General features: G+C 48.2%; 1 protein-coding gene across 2 annotated transcripts in view; it reads left to right on the top strand.

Annotated features, from left to right (window-relative positions):
* thada (THADA armadillo repeat containing) overlaps positions 1–13,259 on the top strand; it is a 335,484-nt gene that overhangs the window by 89,438 nt on the left and 232,787 nt on the right. For both annotated transcript variants that reach the window (XM_078404988.1, XM_078404989.1), the window contains exon 24: positions 3,142–3,264. In XM_078404988.1, the coding sequence (XP_078261114.1) occupies positions 3,142–3,264 (123 nt within the window). The remainder of the gene's footprint in view (positions 1–3,141; positions 3,265–13,259) is intronic.

Below are 13,259 nucleotides of genomic sequence, written 5' to 3'. Positions count from 1 at the left end.
CCTGGCAACGTCCTCATAAATCTTCCATTCTCCACCAAAATTAAGGAGCAGCACAGTGGCTCAACTTGTGGAACTGCTGCCCCTCAACTGCTGTGTTCCGGGTTCAATCCTGACCCCCGATACTATCTGTGTGGGGCTTACATGTTGTCTGTGTCTCTGTGCATTTCCTCCACATGCTCCCGTTTCCTCCCACACTTCAAAAACATGCGGGTTGGTAGATTAATTGTCCATTAAGATACCCCCAGGATGTGCGTTAATGGGATAATCTGAGGAGAGTTGATGGTAATGTGGAGAGAATAAAATGGGATTAATGTAGGGTTAGTGTAAATGGATGTTTGATGGGAATAGACTCGGTGGGCTGAAGGGCCTGTTTCCATGTTGTACGACTATGAAATGGAAGGCCACATGCAAGTGCAAAACTCAAGACTATAGTATTTTCAAGTGCTGATTGGATAAGTTTTGGCATTATCATTGTCACAGTCTGCCTTAGAGCACTTTCAGCGCCAGAGACCCGGGTTCGTTCCCGACAACGGGTGCTGTCTGTACGTAGTTTATACGTTCTCCTCGTGACCTGCATGGGTTTTCTCCAAGATCTTTGGTTTCTTTCCACACTCCAAAGACGGCTTGGCTTTCTATAAATGTAAATTGTCCCCAGTGTGTGTAGGATAATGTTAAATGGCGGCACTGCCATAGCAGCTGCGGCTTACCAGCGGTCCATTTGTCTTTGTGTTTTGTTGTTTTTTTGTGTCTTAATTGTCGATGTGATGTTGTGTTTGTGTACTATGTGTGGGTGTGTGGCGGAGGGGGGGAACTGTAAAATTGTAAATATGTGTCCCTTCCGAACGGAGACCCGACCTTTGTTTTCTGGGTGTTGTCTCCGTTCCTGCTGCGGCCTACCATCGGCCCAACTCCTGGAGCTGGCAGCCTCCAGGGCTCTGGTTCGCAGAGCCCGCGGATCGGACTTACCATCAGCGGAGCCGGCCGTCTTCGGAGGCTGCGGGAGCGGCTGCGACTCGCCTTAGGCTCGGGCCGCGTGGATGCCGACATCGGGAGCTCCGGCAGCGGCAGCGTGTTCGCCCGCCCCGGATCGCGGGGCTTGGGTCGTGGACATTTCACCGTCCGGCGCGGCCTAAAATAGGTCGCGGGATTTTTCTCTGCTGGGCGGGGGCTCGACCGCCCCGACGTGCAGCAACAGCGGCAGCGTGTTCGCCCGCCCCGGATCGCGGGGCTTGGGTCGGCCCGCTGCGGACCGTCCGGCGCGGCCTGGAACCACAACAGCCTGACCGCGGGAGAAGACGGCAGGGGAAGGGAAAAGACATTGTGGCCTTCCATCACAGTGAGGAGAGGACTGGAGGAGACTCACTGTGATGGATGTTTCTTTTTTTGTGTGTTTTTGGAGTTGTGTAATTTGCCTATTTTAATGCTTTATTGTGTAATCTGCCTATTTTAGTGCTTTTATTGTTGGACTGTGGGTGACTGAATTTCGTCCAAAGGGGCTGTTTCCGCGCTGTATCTCTAAACTAAACTAAAGATGACAGTTCGAAAATATGGTCTTGGTTCTTCCACATGACATGTAGATATGGCTGCATACTCTGAATGCAGACACATCGACAATTCCACCGGCTCAACCTGCTGAGTTCCTCCAACAGATTGTTGCTCCAGGTTCCAGCATCTGCAGTCTCTTGAATCTGCAAAGGTTCATTAGACAGGACAGGACTAAACAAAACAGATAAAAGGAGGAGGACCAGGAGTCATAGTGTCAGGATGTGGAAAATTCTATTTAGAGTGGAACTCGAGAGACATTTCTTTACCCAGGAGATAGTGACCAGACTATCACAAAAAACAACTTCCCTTCCATTGACTCCATCTACACCTCACACTGCCATGGCAAGGCCACCAGCATAATCAAATCTGAGTCTCATCCCAGTCACTCCCTCTTCTCACCTCTCCTATCAAGCAAGAATCTCCAGATTCAGGAACAGTTTCTTCCCAGTTGTCATCAGGCAACTGAACCACTCTATCACCGACTAGAGCTACCATCTACCTCATTGGAGACCATAGGACTATCTTTATTTGGCCTTTACTGGACTTTATCTTGCACTGTACATTATTTATTTTATCCTATAACTTTTCATAGTGGATGGCTCAATTGTAATGTGTAGTCTTTCTGCTGACTGGTTAACATGCAACAAAAAGCTTTTCACTGTACATGTGACAATAAACTAAACTAATCTGTGGAATTCTCTGTCACAGAAGGTGGAGATGCTGTGTCATTACATATATCGAAGAAGGAGACCGATATATTTGTTAATGCAAAGGGATATGGGAGAAGTTAGGAAAATGGTAGAGAAGCTGATGATATCCATGATTCTATTGAATGGTAGAGCTGAAGGGCCAGTTGGTACACTCCTGCTTGAACTTTTACGTTACTCAGTTCTTCAGCATCAATATCCCGGAAATTTGCCTTTGGCCAGAAACTCACCTGGATCAATCTGAGAAATTCCTTGACTTTTTCAGCTGGTCAAAAGGTGAGTGGCTCGCCTGACCCTTGGGGCCTTCTTACCACTGAAAAAGCACACAAGGATTATGATGAACTCTCCACATATCTTAAAAAAAAGACGTAAAGTGCTTTCAGCATAATTTGTATTCCTTAAAAACATTCCTGTATAATTATTTTCGCAATTCCAACCTTGAGTTTGCTTTCCTGATCATCAAATTTTGAATGAGCCACTGTTTGAACATTGTGCCCCCTAAAAAAAATATGCCATTTTGTTATTACCTCAGTTTTAGAAACGTCTTTGAAATATTTTTATTGTTACTCTCTTGTTCACCTTCCCTGCTTGTATTAAATTTACAATGGTGTGATTAGAATATTGTAGTGCATATAATAGTGAGTGGAGAAGGGCTGCAAAAAGCATTGTGTGCAGGTAAGAACTGCAGATGCTGGTTTAAATCAAAGATAGACACAAAATGCTGGGACAGGCAGCATTTCTGGAGAGAAGGAATGGGTGACGTTTCGGGTCGAAACTGAGTTGAGTTACTCCAGCATTTTGTGACTATCTGCAAAAAGCATTTATGTTTTGTGAAAAGCATTTGTTGGTTGTATGTGATTTTTCGATACCTCTGTTTTTTTTTGGTCAGGTTCACGCTCTGAATATCTTGAGGGCACTGTTCAGGGACACCAAATTAGGTGAAAATGTCATTCCCTATGTGGCAGACGGATTGCAAGCAGCCATCCTTGGGTTTATGTCTCCAGTATGGGCAGTAAGTCATAACCTTCTAACATTCTTTGCAAGTTTGTTAACTGGAACTTTTCCAGAACTAATGTAATCAAAAACAAAATGGGCAGTAAGGGAAACCAAAAATGCATAAAAGTACTTAATGACAAAGGCTATTAAGATATATATTTGTCATTTTGTGTGAATGCTTGTGAGGGAGACTTTCCCATCATTGTGGTATGATGAAAATGGTTCATTTGTTGAACGAGGCAGCAGTCCTTCAATAAGATGCGGAGAGGATGAGCTGTGCAAAGTTGAATTTGTTTAGTTTAGTGCAGTTTAGAGATACAGCGCGGAAACAGGCCCTTCGGCCCATCGACTCCGCACCGACCAGCGATCCCCGCACATTAACACTATCCTACACGCACTAGGGATATTTTACACTTATACCAAGCCAATTAAGCCGACGCCGACCTCCACCGCCTCCCCGGGGCCGCTGCCGCCGACCTCCACCGCCTCCCCGGGGCCGCTGCCGCCGACCTCCACCGCCTCCCCGGGGCTGCTGCCGCCGACGCCGACCTCCACCGCCTCCCCTGGGCCGCTGCTGCCGACCTCCACCGCCTCCCCTGGGCCGCCGACGCCGACCTCCACCGCCTCCCCGGGGCCGCTGATTGCCGAGGCTCACCTGAGGCTGCCGCCGCCGACCTCCACCGCCTCCCCGGGGCCGTTGCCGCCGACGAGCGAGGCCTCTGCACCGCCGCTGCCGCCCACGACCTTCCCGACCCCCTCACCGCCGCCCACGCCCTCCCCGGCCATCCGCTGACCGAGCCGACCGTCACTCACCCGGACTCCAGGTCCCCGCGGGCCTCCCCCAGCGACCGTGCTGACCCGCGCCGCTCCACCGCCCAGCAGCAGGTCACAGCCGTCGCTGTACCCGGCCCCCGGGACCAACAACAGGCTGCAGCTCCACCCGGCCCACACACACCGCGCTGGGCCCACAGCCCCCACCAGGCAGAGCCCCTCAGCACTGCTGGGTCCTACTGCCCACCCTCTACTACAGGTAACTGCAGCAGGGGTTCCACTGGGTCTCCCCCTTCCCCCTCCAGCCAGTTCACCCCCAGTACTCCCCACATCGGTCCTCATGCCCCCCTCTGCCCAGCTAACCCACCACCCCCCCACCATACATCCCCTCCACCTGCCCCCCTGCCTCCATCCGACCCCAACCCCCACCATTGCCGGGTGTTCACCATCCCCCCTGACCTCCCCCTTTCAGACACCGAACGGTCTGTCCTCAGCAGAGGCCTTACCTTTGTTCCCCTCCGCCCCCACATCAACGAGTTCTGCGTCCGCCATGACGTGGAGCTCTTCTTCCGCCGCCTCCGCCTCCGAGCCTTTTACCATGGTAAGGAGTCCCGACCCCGCACTGATGACCCCTTCTCCCGTCTCCAACGGACCCCCTCCACTTTTACCCCCCAGTATGGCCTACTACCCCCACTAGAACTTTTTATTTCAAACTGCCGGCGTGACATCGGCCGCCTCAAATTTTCCACCCCCCTGACTAACTCTAACCTCTCCCCTCCTGAACGTGCAGCCCTCAACTCACTCCGCAACAACCCGGACTTAATAATTAAACCCGCTGACAAGGGAGGGGCTGTGGTAGTCTGGCGTGCTGACCTCTACCGCACCGAGGCCAGACGACAACTATCAGACACCTCTTCCTACCTATCCCTGGACCATGACCCCACCGATGAACACCAGACCTTCATCAGCAGCACCATCACCGACCTCACCAACTCCGGCGAACTACCCCTCAGTGCCTCCAATCTCATAGTTCCCCAGCCCCGCACGGCCCGATTCTACCTCCTACCCAAAATCCACAAACACAATTGTCCCGGCAGACCCATTGTCTCTGCCTGCTCATGCCCCACCGAACTTATCTCTACCTACCTCGACTCCATCCTATCCCCCCTGGTCAAATCCCTCCCCACCTACGTCCAAGACACCTCACACGCTCTCCATCTCCTGGATAACTTCCGGTTCCCAGGCCCCCACTCCCTCATTTTCACCATGGATGTCCAGTCACTCTACACTTCCATCCCCCACAAGGATGGTCTCGAAGCCCTCCGTTTCTTCCTCGACCGTAGAACCAGCCAATCCCCATCGACCAACACTCTCCTCCGCCTAGCAGAGCTGGTTCTTACCCTCAACAACTTCTCCTTTGACTCCTCCCACTTCCTCCAAACCAGAGGCGTAGCTATGGGCACTCGCATGGGCCCTAGCTACGCCTGCCTCTTTGTCGGGTACGTCGAACAATCCCTGTTCCAGACGTACACTGGCCCCATCCCCGAACTCTACCTCCGCTACATCGACGACTGCATTGGTGCTACCTCTTGCACCCATGCAGAACTCACTGACTTTATACACTTCACCTCCAATTTCCATCCTGCCCTTAAATATACCTGGACTATCTCTGACATCTCCCTCCCGTTTCTGGACCTCACCATCTCCATCACAGGAGAAAAATTAGTGACGGACATTTATTACAAGCCCACCGACTCGCACAGCTATCTGGACTACACTTCTTCCCACCCGGTCCCCTGCAAAAAGTCTATCCCCTACTCCCAATTCCTCCGTCTACGCCGCATCTGTGCCCGGGATGAGGTGTTTCAGACTAGGGCTTCCGAGATGTCCTCGTTTTTCAGAAAACGGGGCTTCCCCTCCTCCATTATAGATGAGGCTCTCACTAGGGTCTCTTCTACATCCCGCAGCTCCGCTCTTGCTCCCCATCCCCCCACTCGCAACAAGGACAGGATCCCCCTCGTTCTCACCTTCCACCCCACCAGCCAGCGGATCCAACATATCATCCACCAACATTTCCGTCACCTACAACAGGACCCCACCACTGGCCATATCTTCCCATCCCCTCCCCTCTCTGCATTCCGCAGAGACCGTTCCCTCCGCAACTCCCTGGTCCACTCGTCCCTTCCTACCCAAACCACCCTAACCCCGGGCACTTTCCCTTGCAACCGCACGAGATGCAACACCTGTCCCTTTACCTCCCCCCTCAACTCCATCAAAGGACCCAAACATTCTTTCCAGGTGAGACAGAGGTTCACCTGCACCTCCTCCAACCTCATCTATTGCATCCGCTGCTCTAGATGTCAACTCATCTATATCGGCGAAACCAAGCGCAGGCTCGGTGATCGCTTCGCTGAACACCTGCGCTCGGTCCGCATTAACGCCACTGATCTCCCGGTGGCCCAGCACTTCAACTCCCCCTCCCATTCCCAGTCTGACCTCTCTGTCATGGGCCTCCTCCAGTGCCATAGTGAGGCCCGCCGGAAATTGGAGGAGCAGCACCTCATATTTCGCCTGGGCAGTTTGCGGCCCGGTGGTATGAACGTTGACTTCTCCAACTTCAGATAGCTCCTCTGTCCCTCCCTTCCCCTCCTCCTTCCCAGATCTCCCTCTATCTTCCTGTCTCCACCTATATCCTTCCTTTGTCCCACCCCCGACATCAGTCTGAAGAAGGGTCTCGACCCGAAACGTCACCCATTCCTTCTCTCCCGAGATGCTGCCTGACCTGCTGAGTTACTCCAGCATTTTGTGAATAAATCGATTTGTACCAGCATCTGCAGTTATTTTCTTATACAAACCTATACCTCTTTGGAGTGTGGGAGGAAACCGAAGATCTTGGAGAAAACCCACACGGTCACGTGGAGTACGTACAAACAGCACCCACAGTTGGGATTGAACCGGGGTCTCTGGCGCTGCAAGCGCTGTAAGGCAATATCGATGAGATGTGAATCTACTTTAATTGCGCGTAAACTCACCTGATAATACCAAAGCTAAAATATAATGCAGTCCCTGGCAAATCAGCTCATTCCATTGGACCTTTGCATCCTTTTCCCAAATGAGCCCTATTTTAATAAGTTAAATAATGTACAATCACATTAATAATGAATGCACAGAGGAGATTATGTTATAGGAATAAATTGTTTAAAAAAACGCATCAAACCAGGATGGTCGGCATGAGTTTGTTGAACGAAAGTTATATGAACCTGACGATTGAAATGTTTGAGAAGTGACTTAAAAAAGGAGTAGGCCACGGGTCCTTGAGCCTTCTCTACCATTTGATAAGAGCATGGGTGATCTATTTATGGTCAGGGCTGCATTTTCCTGTCTGTATCCCATTAACCTTGACTCCAATATAACAAATATCTGTCATTCTCTACTTTCATTATATTCATCGATTTGAGGAAGGGAAATATTTTTGAGGGTGCACCAAGAATGCTGAATTTCCTTGAGAAGACAATAGACAATAGACAATAGGTGCAGGAGTAGGCCATTCGGCCCTTCAAGCCAGCAACACCATTCAATGTGATCACGGCTGATCATTCTCAATCAGTGCCCCGCTCCTGCCTTCTCCCCATACCCCCTGACTCCGCTATCATTAAGAGCTCTATCTAGCTCTCTCTTGAATGCATTCAGAGAATTGGCCTCCACTGCCTTCTGAGGCAGTGAATTGCACAGATTTATAACTCTCTGACTGAAAAGTTTTCCTTATTTCTGTTCTAAATGGCCTACCCCTTATTCTTAAACTGTGGCCCCTGGTTCTGGACTCCCCCAACATTGGGAACATGTTTCCTGCCTCTAACGTGTCCAACCCCTTAATAATCTTATATGTTTCGATAAGATCCCCTCTCATCCTTCTAAATTCCAGAGTATACAAGCCTAGCCGCTCCAGTCTTTCAACATATGACATTCCCACCATTAAAAAGGATCAATGATTGGTGCAGAGCGGTTTTTTTAGAGAGCTACGGAGCAGAAACCATGCCGACCAGCGATCCCCGTACACTCGCGCTATCCTACACACTCGGGCCAATTTATATTCTTTACCAAAGACAATAATAATCTGCCTCCTTGTTTTTGCCACCAAAGTGGATAACCTCACATTTATCTATATTATACTGCATCTGCCATGCATCTGCCCACTCACTCAACCTGTCCAGGTCACCCTGCAGCCTCCTAACATCCTCTTCGCAGTTCACACTGCCACCCAGCTTTGTGTCATCCGCAAACTTGCTTAGAAGTGTTACTTCTAATTCCTTCATCCAAATCATTAATATATATGGTAAACAGTTGCGGCCCCAACACCGAGCCTTGCGGCACTCCACTCGCCACTGCCTGCCATTCTGAAAAGGACCTGTTTACTCCTGCTCTTTGCTTCCTGTCTGCCAACCAATGCTCTATCCATGTCAACACCCTACCCCCAATACCATGTGCTCTAATTTTGCTCACCAATCTACCGTGGGACCTTGGGTAGAGACTTGGCTTCATACTGAGGAAGGGTCTCGACCCGAAAAGTCTCCCATTCCTTCTATCCAGAGATGCTGCCTGTCCCGCTGAATTACTCCAGCATTTTGTGTCCATCTTCTGAAGAAGTCTCATGACAAACTGATGGGAAAAATGAATTCCCTTGGAATGCAAGAGAAATTGTCAAGTTGGACATAAAAGTGGAACAGTGGCTTGAAGTAGTTATGTTGTGGCAGGTTTTTAACAGGCTATTTGTAGAGGGGCAGACCAGGGCTCAGTGCTGGGTCTCTTTTTAGACGTGCAGTAGGGGTGAGGGCGAAGAGATTGAGGGGATCTGTGAGGGGTCCTTTTCATCTAGTGAATGATAAGTAGGAGGAATGCTTTGTTAGAAAGAGTGGTGGAACCAGAGTCATGAACAGAATTTAAGAAGTGTCTCGGCAAACTCTTGAATCACCTTGGCAGAAAAGACCATGGGCCAAGCTCTGAAAGAGGGGGTTCATTCGATGAGTACCATTCATAAGAATAGAAGATAGACACAAAAAGCTGGAGTAACTCAGCGGGACAGGCAGCATCTCTGGAGAGAAGGAATGGGTGACATTTCGGGTGGAGACCCTTCTTTAGACCAATACAATGTTCAACTGGTCAGATGAGCAGAACAGTTGAAGGTCTAGCTTGATCTCCTTGTTCTTGTATTCTGTGCCTCACCCAATGGAGACAAGTCCTCTGTAGGCCACCTTAACCTCTTCTCTTTATTACCAGTGCTGCTATCTTCAGAGATCTTTCAACATGCATTCCAAGATTCCTTTATACCTTGATACCTTTTGACACACTGTCTTGTTTTGTGAATTTACTTTTCTTGTTTGTCCTCCTCTAAATGCAACACTCACTTTTTCTGGGATTAAGTTCCATTTGCTGCCTTCATGCCCACAATTCAGTTCACATATATCTTCCTGCAACCTTCAATGTTCTTTCTTGCAGTCAACCACAATCCCAATTTTGCGATCATGGACAAATTTCTGCATCGCGATTGCACATTTAATTCACCATCATTAATTTATGTCACAAACTGGATGGAACCTAACACTGTCCATAGCCTTGCAGTCGCTAGAATTCCAGGCAATTATTGGCCTTTGCTCGTGATCTGATCCAGTTTTCATTCCAATCTGCCATGTGGAACTTTGTCAAGTTCCTCATTAGCATTCATGTGGACCACCTCAGTTACTTCACTTTGGACATACAGCGTGAAAACAGGCCCTTCTGCCCACTGAGTCCGCGCCAACCAGCGATTACTCCATACTCTAGCACTATCCTACACAGTAGAGACAATTTAGAAGGCATGTAGAAGGTAATGGGAGCACCCGGAGAAAGCCCATGCTGTCACAGAGGGAACGTACATACTCCCGTGACAGCACCAGTGGTCAGGATCAAACACGGGTGTTTGGCACTGTAAGGCAGCAATGCTACCGCTGCACCACCATGACACCCAACCCTTCTGGTTGCACCCTTACAAAATTCACTCCAATTTACAAATCCGTATTGACTGACATTGGTTATTATGTCATTAAATGCTCATTTATTCTGTGCAACAGAATTGTTTCAGTGATTTTCCCCAACACGGCCTTGTCTTTGCCGTTTCTGTCCATCTCTTATCTCCATTTTTACATGATGTTGCTGCATCAGTAGTTTTCCAGTATTCTGTCATGATGCCAGCGGGCAAGAAGGAGTGGCAAATAACAGCCGGAGCCCCTGCTGTTTCCCCCCTTGATTCTTCTACAAATATGAGATGCATTTATCTGGTTATGTAATTTTTAAATATGGTAGACTCCTTAATGTGGTCTCTCTCTCTCAGGTTATTATCTGAAACATTTCATATTCCTCCTCCTCAATGTCATTGCCAGTATGATTCCACTCCTCCATAAGGACAGCAGTAAAGTATTTAGACTTTTTTAAACTTTAGAGATACAACGCAGAAACCGGCTCTTCGGCCCACCGAGTTCGCACCGACCAGCGAACAACCCTGTTCACTAGCACTATCCCAACGCACTAAGGACAATTTACAGTTTTTACCAATGACAATTAGCCTACAAACCTGCACATCTTTGGAGTGTGAGGGGAAACGGGAGCACCTGGAGAAAACCTACGCAGGTAATGGGAAGAAAGTCCAAACCCTGTACAGATGCACTGGTAGTCAGGATCGAACTCGGGTCTCTGGCGCTGTAAGGCAGCAACCCTACCGCCGTGCCACTGTGCTGCCCCTTTTTTTAAAATGTGGATTTGAATAATCTCCATTTTTATACTATATTGCTACATCAGCAGTTTTCCAGTGTTCTGGCATGATGCCAGCGGGCAAAAAGGAGTGGAAAATGACGGTCAGAGCCCTTGCTGTTTCCCCCCTTGATTCTTTTACAAATATGAGATGCATTTATCTGGTTATCTAATTTTTAAATATGGTAGACTCCTTATTGTGGCCCCTCTCTCTCGGGTTATCATCTCTAACATGTCATATTGCTCCCCTTCCTCCTCCTTAATGTCAATCCCAGTCTGGTTCTGCTCCTCTGTAATGACGGCAATACAGTATTTATTTAGGACACACTTTAATCTCTGCAATAACGTATTCTTACCTTGTCTTCTAATGTGCTGTAGGATGCCATTTGGCATATTGGGTCCATGCTAGTTTCCAGGAAGGCAATGCCATTCGTCCCATTGCCCCTCTCCTTTCCCCCATATATTTCTGCAACTCATGCACAGTCACCACATGCCCTAAAACTCCCTCTTAAGTCTATTGAATCTTTTTGCCGTTATCCCACATTAGGGGCAAGTTAAAGTTGGCAATTAAGCGCAGAGGATGCCTTTGGGACGTGGGAGGAAACCCAAGCATTTTTGGAGAGAATGTGTTAACTGTACACAGATGGCAGCTGAGGTTGGGATTGAACCCATTCCCTGAGGGCTTTGAGGCAGCAGACTAATGGCTGTGCTTCCATCATCACCAAATCCTTTTCTTATGTATTTATGCAGCAGGTTATTCTATTTCCTATGATTTTATCTTAAGTTCTTTATTATGTATTGTCTTTTCCTCCCTAATTTAATTTTAAATTCATGCTCTACCTTTGACACTCCTCGAGGCCCCTGCTACGATGAACTCATTTGTAAAATTTGTAAAATGCTGCTTCCTTCCTGCTTTATTCTATTTTTTTTAAATCAAAAATATTTATTCAAATATTAAAATAATATATACAATACAATAAAACCAAAACAGAACCCACCACCAGAATACTATACAAACAAATATACCAATTGAAACTATTATACAATTATATTACAATCCCCATCCAGGATACATCTAATCCCCCGCGGTGCCCAGCGGTCCCGGAAATCCTCCAGGGTGCCCGTGGACAGCGCGTAGTCCCTCTCCAACACCACCCGGGCGCAGATGTAACCCCGGAAAAGGGGTAGGCAGCTGGCTCGGGCAGAGCCCTCTTCCGCCTGGCGCCGTGAGTCGCGGATGGCTAGCTTGGCCAGGCCCAGGAGCAACCCAACAAAGACATCTTCGGCCCTACCCTCTTCCCTACGCACAGGGTGTCCAAAGATGCTTTATTCTATTCAGCATGTCTTTGTTATGCAGGGGTCTAGTTATGTGATGTTCTCCCCTTTATTTATAGAGAACATGTTTGGTCTAAAATCTCACAATGTTCTTCTTGAAATCATCTTGGTATTGGTGTTGTTGATAACTGTCGTGTGTATCGATATAAAGTGAAATACATTGTTTGCATGCTATGCAGTCAAATTAAATCATAACAGAATCAAGTGATATGGGGAGAAAGCAGGAACGGGATACTGATTTTGGATGATCAGCCATGATTATATTGAAGAACTGAATGGCCTACTCCTGCACCTATTTTCAATGTTTTTATACTAGAGCACAATCAAGCCATATACAAATTCAACAGGTACTGCAAAGATAAAAATACTAGAGTGCAGAACATAGTGTTGCAAGATAATAGTGTTAAAGTTGCAGAGAAAAAGTCTGCAATGAGAGAGATTGGAAGATCAGGAAGAAGGATTATATAACCTATAGGAGGATCGTTCAGTAGCCTGATGGCAGAGGAGAAGAACCTGTTCTCAATTGAACATAGAACAGTACAGCACAGGAACAGGCTTTTCTGCCTACAATGTTTGTGCTGAATATGATGCTAGGGTAAACTAATCTCATCTGCCTGCATGTGATCCATATCCCTCCATTTCTTGCATATACATGTGCCTATCTAAAAGGCTCTGAAGTGCCGCTATTCAATCTGCCTCCACCACCACCCTTGGCGGTGCATTCCAGGTACCCACCAATCTGGTAGTACATGCTTTCAGACTTTTGTATCTTCTGCCTGACTGGAGAGGGGAGAAGGAGAAATGGCCGGGGTGAAAATTATCCTTGGTTATGTTGGCTGCTTTTCCAGGCAGTGTGAAGTGTAGATGGAGTTGATGTTTGGGAGGCTGGTCTGTGTGATGCACTAGGCTGCATCCATAACTATGTACAATTTAATTTAGTTTAGTTTAGTTTAGAGATACAGTGCGGAAACGGGCCCTTCAGCACACCAGGTCTGCGCCGACCAGCATTCCCTGCACATTAACACTATCCTACAAAACACTCGGGACAATTTACAATTTTACCAAGCCAATTGGCCGACAAACCTATACGTCTTTGGAGTGTGGGAGGAAACCGGAGCACCCGGA

This window comes from Rhinoraja longicauda, chromosome 9 (assembly GCF_053455715.1).
Source record: "Rhinoraja longicauda isolate Sanriku21f chromosome 9, sRhiLon1.1, whole genome shotgun sequence".
NCBI lineage: Eukaryota > Metazoa > Chordata > Chondrichthyes > Rajiformes > Arhynchobatidae > Rhinoraja > Rhinoraja longicauda.
Note: the sequence above shows the minus strand (reverse complement) of the source record. Positions and strands in the feature narration are given on the sequence as shown.